An 11,190-nucleotide genomic window follows, 5' to 3' on the forward strand; every position below is an offset into this window, starting at 1 on the left:
CCGCTGCTTGGAGCAAAACAAAAGGGAAACCCGGGGGGCGGGGGGTGGGGGGGGTTGATAGGGGGATTGGTGCGGGAATTCGAGAGCCTGGGGCCGCCGGGACGTGGACCGGATTAAGAGTTGGGGGGGAGGAAAGAGGCGGGGGGTGGGGGAGTCAGGGGAGGGGCAAGTGACGCGGGGGAGCGGGGCGTGGGGGAGGGCAGCGATCCGGGTGGAGGAAATTCGGGAGGAGTGTCCGGGGGGCAGCAACTTAAAAGGGGGAGGGAACTACGGCTTAGGAGACGTTCTGTGATGGGAGTGCGATATGTGAGGGGATACGGTGCCTCAGATTTAAAAGAGCAGGAAGCTGAGTGAGAGGTTGGGGAAAAAGTGCCTTCGCTAGGCGGTGGTTACAGGTGGTGTCTCGGAGCTCACAGCTCCGAGGCTGCAGGCTGCTGTAGTGGAGGAGAGGATCAGACAACTAACTGTGTGGAAGGGACAGCTTAGGGGCTAGCGTCCAGGGGTGAGGGGGAAGTTCGAGACTTTCTGAGGACTGGCAGGAATGTGCCTCCTGGCCCTCGGTGCTTCCCCCCTGGGGGGAGGCATCGCAAGGGACTGTGGCAGGCTCCTCTGAACGCTGAGCGGCGGAGGTCCAGCTCCACGTATGGATCCAGGGAATGAGAATTCAGCCAGACAGGCTGCCGCGACCGTAGACCTCGATCCCGACTTCGAACCCCAGAGCCGTCCCCGCTCCTGCACCTGGCCCCTTCCCCGACCAGAGCTCGCTCCCGAGCCGCCCGAGCCGCCCGAGGTGGAGTCAGGTCTGGGAGAGAAGGTACACCCGGAGGGGCGCTCGGAGGGGCGCTCCCAGCCGACCCTGTTGCCCAACCGGCTCCCAGACCCGGCAGGGGGCCCCCAGCCCGGGATCCTGGGGGCTGTAACAGGTCCTCGGAAGGGAGGCTCCCGCCGGAATGCCTGGGGAAATCAGTCATATGCAGAACTCATCAGCCAGGCCATTGAAAGCGCCCCCGAGAAGCGACTGACACTCGCCCAGATCTATGAGTGGATGGTCCGCACCGTGCCCTACTTCAAGGACAAGGGGGACAGCAACAGCTCAGCAGGATGGAAGGTAACTATGAACCCCCCTACCTCCATCCCAATACCTGTCTGCCCCTGGGTCCCCCAGTCTCCTTGCTACTACTCTGGGGCCCCTTTTACACCTCCACCCCAGAGATCCACCTTCCCTCCTCAATTAGACAAACATTTACTTAGGACATAGTATATGCTGCTCGGTGCTTGATGCTGGAGGATCACAGATGAATAAGACACTGTCCTTGTCCTGGAGAAAAATTGAATTCTCTGCTCACTGCTCAACACTCCCAGCACTTTGGCTTGGGCTGCCCCAAACACTTATCCCCACAGAGAAGTCTTTATCCTATGTACAGCAGGAACTGTGTGGATTCCCCACAGGAACCTAGCCTTCCCTCCTCCTCCACCTCCCACCCCTACACCTTTTCTCCCATTCCTGTGGGATTGCTTGGATTCCCTGCTTGCCTCCGAATACCTCAGGGTAGAAGCACTGTTCTAGAACTCTGCTACCCAAGAAGATGGAGTGAAGTGGCAAAAGGTAAAAAGAGTGGTATCCATGGGGTGACGTAGCGGATCTTTCGCACTAAGAGAAAGGAGGAGGCTGCTTCAGTTTACCCTATATAATGCCAGGAAACTCTGCCTAGTAAGGGGCTGTCCAAGTTGTGGGGGAAGTTTTCATTCACTCTTGAGGAATATTCGAGGGGAAAAAATAGAGAGATAAGGCTCTGACTTTAGAGCACAAGGTTGGGAGTTCCATTGGCTTTGCATGAAGAAACGCTGAGGGACCGTCTCACTAGATGCTCTAAAAGCTTGTCCTGAGAAACATGGGACTCTAATCACGAAACAGGGGAGCTTCAATTCCTATTGACGTCTTGTACCCCCATAAGTGGTGAGATCGGGATGCAAGGAAATACAGAGGGTTGAATGAGCAGAGGGTCTTCTAGGTAGAAGAGATCAAGGGAGCAGATCTACAGTATCCCTAGGGGTTGGGCAGAACAGAAAGCAGGACAGCTGACTGAGACCCTTGGCACTATTTCTGGGTAGACTGCCACACGAGTCTCAGCTCATAAAGAGCTCCCCTCCTTGGACCCAGCCTACACAGCTGTTTTTTCTTTTCCCTTAGGTTTGTTTTCCAGGGTAGAAGAAATAACTATGAGTTGCTAGTTTTTTGCTGTGGGAGTGTAGTCCCACTTATATGGGGTTTCTCAGTTTACAAAGTAATTGAGTTTAAAAAAAAAGTAGTTGAGTTTTTTAAATTGTATTCATCTTCACAGCGATTCTGAGATTCCACGTTTTACATATTAGGAAACAAAAGTAAAGCAAGGTTGGGAAACTTGCCAAAATCGATAGAATGAAGATTTGAACTCAGGTCTAACTGTAAATCGTATGCCCTTTCTGCTAATACATGCTGCCATGGAATGATGGCAAGGCCAAATCTGGGGCCCCCAAGTCTCTCACCTCTCACTCCCCACCTCCACCCTACTCCAAGGGGGGAGGCCTCAAGCCTAAATTGGCTTCCCTGGTGATGTGCCAAGGTTACTACCACCCCACCAGGGGGCGGCACTCACCTAGAACAAGAAGGCTTAGTTTAGGCGGCTAGGGGAGCAGTTAGCAGTCACACCTGCCCCCCCTTTCCAACAGGCAAGAACAACAGGCTTCTAGGGAGCTGACCTCTCCAGGAAGGTGGCTGTACCATGTACTAGTTCCAAGGCCTAAAGAAGAAAGGATGGGAAGTCCCATCGTGGCTCAGTGGTTAACGAATCCAACTAGGAACCATGAGGTTGCGGGTTCGATCCCTGGCCTTGCTCAGCGGGTTAAGTATCCGGCGTTGCCGTGAGCTGTGGTGTAGGTTGCAGATGCGGCTCGGATCCCGAATTGCTGTGGCTGTGGCGTAGGCCAGTGGCTACAGCTCCGATTTGACCCCTAGCCTGGGAATCTCCATATGCCGTGGGAGCAGCCCTAGAAAAGGCAAAAAGACGAAAAAAAAAGAAAAAGAAGAAGAAGAAGAAAGGATGAACAAATGGGCCTCATGGGTACTAAATAGCAGGGAAAGGAATGAGCCTTCTCAGTAGACCTAGAGTTGGAGGATGAAAGGGGCAGGGGCGAGGGAATCATGGTGGCAGAAGTCACCGTGGTTCTCAGTTACTAAGAGCCCAGGCTGAATGGACAAGTGTGATTCCTTGAAGGAACCAAAACTATTAATGCAGCCAGAGTAGTTGGAAAGCCATTACTACAGGGTCCCAGGGGAACAAGGAGTTCTTTGGCTAAAGAACCCTGGAGCAAAGGACTACTGAAGCATCTTTCCCCAGGCAAAGGGTCTCTTTATCTATAGCACCAGTCTGAAACCCATGAAGTGATTTCTGGCTGTCCATAGCCTCAGCCACCTAGTTGCTCCAAACCCTTCTGGGCTCCTCCCACGTTTCTAAACACTAAAGAACTTCATGTGGGAGGTCAATTGCCCCTAAGGTTGGAGATCCTATGCACAAATTCCTGAGGAGAAATGGGGAAAAGGAGGTAGAAAAGAGAAGGGAGGTTCTTGGGGTGGGGGGAGATACCTGGTGTAACTAGCCTGCAGCAACCAATAGAATAGGCTGCTCTTGAAGCTCAAGAAGCTGGTAATCTCACCTCCCTGGGTCCTTGGAAAAAAACTTATCTCTAGCAGAATATCAGCAGCGAGGGAGGAAGGAAGAACACAGCTTCTAATACCCAAGGCACTCAAGAGCTGACGGAGCCTCAAGGGGAGATTCACCATCCATCACCTGGGGGCCACCCACCGATCAGGCAACAAATATTGATTATGTACTGGGATCTTGGCACTCTGAGGGGGGCACTGCTGGGGGCTGCCATCCTGGATAGTGTGATCTGTGTCCTGGTGTTGACACTTGATAAGATAAATTACATGAAACAATATAGACGGAGTAAAACAGATTGCATGGAACAGATTCAAAATACCATACAAGAAATTTGGCTGCAGAAGTCATGCAATGACTTTAGAAAAGAGAGGGGACTTAAGCTTGGTCTTGATGAGCTAGTATAATTTAGAGAGGGGAGATCCTTCCCCCGACAAGGAGGGCAGGAGGGATGTGCCTTGTCTATTTGAGGCACAGGAAGAAGCTTGGCCTGAATGTAGTGGAGGTTGTGTGTCCAAGAATTGGGAGAAATCAGAAAAGGAAGGAAGGGAGTTCCCGTCGTGGCGCAGTGGTTAACGAATCCGACTAGGAACCATGAGGTTGCGGGTTCGGTCCCTGCCCTTGCTCAGTGGGTTAACGATCCGGCGTTGCCCTGAGCTGTGGTGTAGGTTGCAGACGCGGCTCGGATCCCGCGTTGCTGTGGCTCTAGCGTAGGCCGGTGGCTACAGCTCCGATTCAACCCCTAGCCTGGGAACCTCCATATGCCGCGGGAGCGGCCCAAGAAATAGCAACAACAACAACAACAAAAGACAAAAGACAAAAAAAAAAAAAAAAAAAAAGGAAGGAAGGAAGAAAGAGAGAGAGAGAGAGAAAAGAAAAGAAAGAAATCCGTGCGGAATGGAGCACCAGCCATGCTGAGGTTCCGGCCCCTCAGCCTGTTCAGAGGACTGGCTCAGGACAGGGTGGGTCAGTCTTGGGCTGCTGTTGCACCACTGTCCTGTACACTCCACCCAAAGCTGCACTCAAGGAAAGAGGCGGAGCTGTGGAATGCTCTTTCCCACTTGAGCCTAGTTCTTGCTGAACAAGGAGCATGTCTTTGCAACACCCATCAGCCCCAGATAGCCCCCAGAGACTTGGGAGGAGTAGAGCTCAGGGGAGCTTTATCAGAAGAAGGGTGGCATAGTGCCCTCTGAGTAGGTTGTCGCTCAGGTTGTCTCCCAGCCCCTGTGTAGAAAGATCTGGAACAGAGGTAAGCAGCTTGACTTCGGGTGGGAACTGTGTGCAGTCTCCTCCCCTGCCACCTCCCCTACCTTTGTCCCCCCCCCCCCGCCAGATTTGACTAGCTTTTGAGTCTCTGCTGTGTCACGGTATCCTTTTAGACTGGACTGCTGGCCACTGACCTCCCTTTCTTGTTGCCTCTGTCCCTTCCAGAACTCGATCCGCCACAACCTGTCCCTGCACAGCAAGTTCATCAAGGTTCACAACGAGGCTACCGGCAAGAGCTCTTGGTGGATGCTGAATCCGGAGGGAGGCAAGAGCGGCAAGGCGCCCCGCCGCCGGGCAGCCTCCATGGATAGCAGCAGCAAGCTGCTCCGGGGCCGCAGCAAAGCCCCCAAGAAGAAACCAGCTGTGCTACCAGCTCCACCCGAAAGTGCCACTCCCAGGAGCCCCGTTGGCCACTTTGCCAAGTGGTCAGGCAGCCCTTGCTCTCGAAACCGAGAGGAAGCCGATGTATGGAGCACCTTCCGTCCACGAAGCAGTTCAAATGCTAGCACTGTCAGCACCCGGCCCTCCCCTAGGGGGCCAGAGCCTGAGGTGCTGGCGGAAGAGGAAATGCCATCCACAGCCAGCGGCTATGCAGGGGGTGTCCCTCCCACCCTAAAAGAAGATCTAGAGCTGTTAGATGGGCTCAATCTCACATCTCCCCATTCTCTGCTGCCTCGGAGCAGCCTCTCTGGCTTCTCTTTGCAGCATCCTGGGGTTTCGGGCCCCTTACACACCTACAGCACCTCCCTCTTCAGCCCAGCAGAGGGGTCCCTGTCAGCAGGAGAAGGGTGCTTCTCCAGCTCCCAGTCTCTGGAGGCTCTGCTCACCTCTGATACACCACCACCCCCTGCTGATGTCCTCATGACCCAGGTAGATCCCATTCTGTCCCAGGCTCCAACACTTCTGTTGCTGGGGAGCATACCCTCCTCCAGTAAGCTAGGCACAGGGGGCGGCCTAGGTCCTAAGCCCCTAGAGGCTCCAGGGCCCAGCAGTCTGGTTCCCACCCTTCCGATGATGGCGCCAGCACCGCCTCCAGTCATGGCCGGTGCTCCTGTCCCCAAGCCCCTGGGGGCTTCTGTGCTTACACCCCCTGCTGAAGCGCCAAGCCAAGATCGAATGCCTCAGGATCTCGATCTTGATATGTATATGGAAAACCTGGAGTGTGACATGGATAACATCATCAGTGACCTCATGGATGGAGGCGAAGGACTGGACTTCAACTTTGAGCCAGGTACACCCCCCACACCCCCCAATCATGGTAGCACCTCACAACCTCTGCCCACTCCTAGGTGTTGAGCTAGTCCTATGATCGGGCAAGGGGGAGATTTAGAACAAGGGATAGCTGGAGCTCCCTGGGAGTTGGAGGGAAGATATCCTATTAGAGTGGCATTGTTTCCAGACAGGACCTCCAGGCCCCACTGCAGCAGCGCTCTCAGCACCCCTTACAAGGCAGCACGGGAGAAGCTGGGGGGTGGGAGAGGAGCTGTCTCTGTTGTCCTCAGTATGGACCTTGATGGTGGGAAGTTGTCGTGTTCCAGATTGCGCATCTTACCTTATCCTCCAATTTTTCTTCCCACAGATCCCTGAGCCATGGCTGGAAGCTTTATTCCTTGCTTCAGAGATGAGTCAGGCGTGCCCATATCCACTCTTTGCCCTTGACCCCTCCCCCAGGAATTTGGGACCCTGCTTTAGAACTAGGGTAGGGTCTGCTCACCTGGATGTTGAGGAAATCATAAAGATAAATCTGCCCCATATGGGAACTATAGGGGGAGGGAAAAGGGAGGGGGAGAGGGAGAGGGAGAGGGTTTATTCTCACTGTGCCAATTAGGGGGTAAGGCTCCCCCCCTCTCAGGAGCCATCCTTGGCTCCCCCCACCCCCCTTCCCACCCCATAAGTTGTGTAGCAGGGGCGGGCAGTGCTGTTGGAAATGTGAAGTCACCAGTGGCCTTACCCCTGCCTTTGGGAGCAGGACTTTTTGTAGAGTCTTATCTGAGCTGGTCCAGGCTGGATTGAGCCTGGGATTTTTATGCAGTGGCCCCTCTGGCCATTGGTGTGGGATTGTGGTGGGAGGGGAGTGGGAACCTGGAAGGGCCAGGGTCTGAGCACTGGAGTGGCTCACCAGGCCAAATCACCCCTGGAAGGCTACAGATAACAGAAAGGCTTTTTATAAACTTTTAAAGAAATATAAACACAAATATAGAGATTTTTAACAGTGGCAAGGTGCTAGCGATGGAAGGCTGTGTCAGAGTGACCTGATGCAAACACTACAGACATTACTCCGGGAAACATGGGGGAAGTTGGGGAGAGAACTCCAGGCCAGCAGAGAGCAAGGAGCAAGAGGAAGAGCTCCCAGAGGGACCAGGTCTAGAATAAGGTCTGCGCAGAACTAGCTTGGAGTTTCCCTAAGGAAAAGCTAAGCCAGGTCCCCTCTCATTCTGTCACCTTGTGCCTGGGAGTGTGCGGTGTTGCAGCGCAGCCACACTCTCCTGTCTCCCCCTGTGGGTCAGTGCTATGGTGGGAGAGCACATGGAGGGCCTGGACTGAGTTTGTGGCCTGGGAAGGGGGTAGGAGGGGGGAGAAGAGAAAGAGGGAAGGATTTAGGGTGGTAAAGTTAGGCACAGAGACCTCCCTGTTCAAGGCCCCAGACAGCTGTCCCTGCCCTTCTTCCCCTTGCCTGACTGCAGGGGTTATGTGGAAGCGTGTGCCGTGGCAGGCAGGGGGAGGGGCGGAATAGGGAAGGGGGAGCTGGGGAGCTTGGCTGAGGGTCTGGGAAATGAGCAGGGATGGAGGGGAATGTGGATCAGGTTTACTAGCACCTGCTAGGGAGGCCATCTGGGGCTCCTTCTCCACCCCAGCCCCCAAAGCAGCCCCTCCCCCAGTCCCCTTTGCTCTGTCCCCTCCCCCACCCCTGCTGTGGGTTCCCATCATTTCCTGTGTCAGCGCCTGGCCTACCCAGATTGTATCATGTGCTAGATTGGAGTGGGGAAGTGTGTCAAATCAATAAATGAATAAATTCAATAAATGCCTATAACCAGCTCTGGTTTCTGCTGCCTCGTTGTTCCCCTCGGATAACGACGAAGGTGGGGGGGGGGGTAGGGACTGCCCAGAGGCAGACCAGCAGCGTGGGGGGAGGTGGGGGAATTTCAGCCTGGGACTTGGTGGAGTGCGGTGGGGGGAGGGAAGATGCCCATCAGTCACCTAACCCCAGCAAGAGTAGGCAGGCTCTGATAGGCCTCCCAAGGGGAGGTAGTTTGGTTGGAGAAGACCCCACCCCCTACCCTGTCCCTCAAAGGCTTATTGTACTAGACTTCGAAGTCTTTCCTCACCCCCACCCATAAGCTTGCCCCTGCCCTCTCCTGCTCCTCCTACCCACCCTCAGCGCCTCCAGTGTGCCTGGGACAGACTTCAGCCTAGGTGCAGATAGTGGGAGAAGTCCTTCTTGAAAAAAGGAACCATACATTTAATGCCAGTAATTTAGTAATTTCATACCTGGTATTGCTGCTCTCACTTGGTCACTTTTATTTTGTTAGCGATGTTTGTCTCTCCTACTGAGAAAGTCCGCTCTGGTCCTAAAGAGCGGACCCCTGCGAGTGGGCCCCTCTTCGTCTGATCGTCCCGATGATTTGTACTGGAAAGGGACAGGGTCAGTAAGTAAATAAAGAGGCCCCTGCAGGGAAGCTTTCTACAAACTAGGACCGAAGGCAGAACAAAAGAGGTTAGAGGCAGGTCTTGGGCATGGATGTTGAATTTGGAAAGGAAATTCATCCCGGAGGGCTGGGGTGGAGGAGCCTTCGTTGGGTTGGCTGGTGGGGAAAGGAGGTTGCTGGGACAGACCATGTTTGGGAAGTCTTACTGGGAGGTTTGCAGAGGAGTCAATTGGAACGACTTTCTTGGCTTCTTGGCTTCTAAGCATTTTCACTCGATTCCTCTCCAGGATGTCACATTGTGTACGCAAGTTCTCTAGGAACCAGGAAAAGGCACCTCCAACCTCTTGAGGGCTACAGACCTTACCTACCCATCCTGTCCCTCCCATCATTCAAACGATCACTTGGAGTACCCAGGCCTAAACCTAGGCTGAGGAGTGACCTGAAGGTGCCTAAGCTTTGCTCTTTTCAGTGGGAATTTTTCCAAGAGGAAAGGATGAAGGAAAAGATGGAAATGATGTGGTGGTGATAGGCAGATGTACCAAGGCGATGACTGAGAAAGGGCAACAAGGCATGAGTGACACACATGCACACACTCCACCTGCTTTGAGTTAAACATCCCTCCTGAAGTGGATCTAGACCCTATTCCCCCTTTTCTGGGATCCGGTGATCCTACCTACCATAGTACACCAATCCCACTCTATATCCTCCACCACCCAGCTGTGTACAGTCACCTCCATGTTCCCCCCTTCTCCATCATGCTCCTTACCAATTATCTCAGGTTCTGGATTCTTCAGGAGGGGCACAAAAGCCCTATAGGCATTTTCAAGTCGAGTTCCTGTGAACACAGCAGTGTACTATCCCCAGCCCCTTCCACCCAATCTCTACCCTTCCAAAGCCCAAGATTTCAGGACTATACTACTCAACCACCTTGAGCTGATGTACCTTATTTCCTCCCCTCAGGTCCATCCCTAGGTTGGGGGACATAGGATGTGCTAACCTACCCGTTGTCATAGAGGCAGTGTTCTTTCTTTCCTTTTTTTTTTTTTTTTTTGCTTTTTAGGTCTGCACCTGCAGCATATGGAGGTTCCCAGGCTAGGGGTTGAATCAGAGCTGTAGCCGCCAGCCTACGCCACAACCACAGCAACACGGGATCTGAGGCGCATCCGCGACCTACATCACAGCTCGTGGCAACACCGGATCCTTAACCCACTGAGCAAGGCCAGGTATTGAACCCCCAGTCTCATGGTCCCTAGTTGGATTTGTTTCCGCCGGGCCACGACGGGAACTCCAGTGGCAGTGCTCTTTCTTAGGCTGACCCGAGATGGTCAATTTCGATCTGATTTCGGGGGCCCTATTTGAAGGATAAATTCACAGTCCACCTTTAGGGCCTTGCTTTATCTCTGGGGAATGCTCCCAAGCCTCTACCTGGTGCCCCACGCTCCACCTTACAAACGAAGTAGGTGCTTCGAGGTGTAAGTAATTTGTTGGCATAGTCTCCGGGGGTCTTCGTCAGGAAAAACAACTTCATTGTCCCCGTTTCATCACACAAATCGATGGTGTCTGGAGGGAGGCCACAAGGTAATTGGGGCAGCCTAAGGAAGGAGAGTGGGAGCAGAAGGGCCCAGTGATCCTACCCAGAATGGGTTGGAGCTCTCTTCTGGCCAGCAGGGGGACTCAGGGGCCACAGATTACCCTACTACTTCTGACCCTTGGCCCTTAGTGCCCTCCCCAGTCTCCTCACCTGTTTTAGGCAGCCCCATTTTACGGCGGACATAATGCAGCAACAGGAGGACAGAACAATTAATATTGGCCAGAAACTGCTGATTATCTGAGAAGAGATGGGATGGGGCATGTGGCCCTTCCCTAGTTATACCATCCCTGTGAACTCCACTGCCCTCAAACATCCCCAGCCCTACAGCTCTGTGAGACCCCTCACCTCCATGTTTGATAAAGATGAACATGCTCTCAAGTTCTTCCCACTCTTCAGAGAGAGTCTTGATGAGTCATGGCCAAAGGAGCGTATTCTAGAGGTCTTGGGGGGCTAAGTGGGTCCATAAGGTTGGTGGAGGGGGAAGCACTGGAGAGGCAGATGGACTACATTGGCTGAGGAGGCCCAGACCAGGCAGACAGGAGAGAGCTTTTGGCAGCTGTGGATAACCAGCATCCCTAGGGGTGGGGCCCGAGGCTGCAGTAGAGGTATTATGAGGTCAGAAGTGGTCTGCATGGCAGAAGGTGGAGTAAGGCTAAGGGGAGAAGAACTTGGATGGGGGACGGTCTATAAAAGTTTTATTGAAAGTGACTGCAACAACAACAACAGAAAAGAAAATGAGGGCAACACGGGAAATCTAACTCTAAACTGGCCCCCAGGAGGAGTGCAGGACACCTAGAGCAATATACGTTTCTGGAATAGGACTTTTTTCTAGTTAATTTGTAGTACTACTGCCTCCATGAACTGCATGAGCTCATGGCTCCTTTTTCCCACCACCTCCCCGAGGGCACCACGCCTCCCACCCTCATTGCACACACCCCCACCCCGTTTCCCTTGTTTCCCTTGCTGCCCGCTCCAACAACAGACATGC

At 53.6% G+C, this 11,190-nt stretch overlaps 2 protein-coding genes across 4 annotated transcripts; one reads left to right on the forward strand and one right to left on the reverse strand.

The window, feature by feature from the left end:
• The first annotated feature begins 201 nt into the window (after positions 1-201).
• On the forward strand, positions 202-8,000 carry FOXO4 (forkhead box O4). 3 transcript variants are annotated; one of them, XM_085008337.1, is made up of 4 exons: positions 202-814; positions 988-1,108; positions 5,130-6,195; positions 6,544-8,000. In XM_085008337.1, the coding sequence occupies exons 2-4, from the start codon at positions 1,046-1,048 to the stop codon at positions 6,549-6,551; spliced, it is 1,137 nt and encodes a 378-aa protein (XP_084864463.1). In that variant the 5' UTR covers positions 202-814; positions 988-1,045; the 3' UTR covers positions 6,552-8,000. The 3 variants fall into 3 exon arrangements, with proteins under 3 accessions (XP_084864463.1, XP_003135220.1, XP_084864464.1); XM_003135172.5 differs by having other exon boundaries at positions 202-1,108; XM_085008338.1 differs by lacking the exons at positions 202-814; positions 988-1,108 and adding an exon at positions 3,614-3,849.
• A 490-nt stretch (positions 8,001-8,490) lies between these two features.
• Positions 8,491-10,572, reverse strand: CXHXorf65 (chromosome X CXorf65 homolog). Its single transcript, XM_085008339.1, has 6 exons — positions 10,548-10,572; positions 10,353-10,439; positions 10,037-10,171; positions 9,378-9,446; positions 8,818-8,924; positions 8,491-8,592 (listed from the first exon to the last, which is right to left on the reverse strand). The coding sequence occupies exons 1-6, from the start codon at positions 10,570-10,572 to the stop codon at positions 8,491-8,493; spliced, it is 525 nt and encodes a 174-aa protein (XP_084864465.1).
• Between the last annotated feature and the right edge of the window lie 618 nt (positions 10,573-11,190).

The sequence above is a fragment of the Sus scrofa genome, chromosome X, assembly GCF_054392235.1.
Source record: "Sus scrofa isolate SSC_HxYL_T2T_F1_AM1 chromosome X, Sscrofa_HxYL_maternal_Yorkshire_Landrace_v2.0, whole genome shotgun sequence".
NCBI classification, from domain to species: domain Eukaryota; kingdom Metazoa; phylum Chordata; class Mammalia; order Artiodactyla; family Suidae; genus Sus; species Sus scrofa.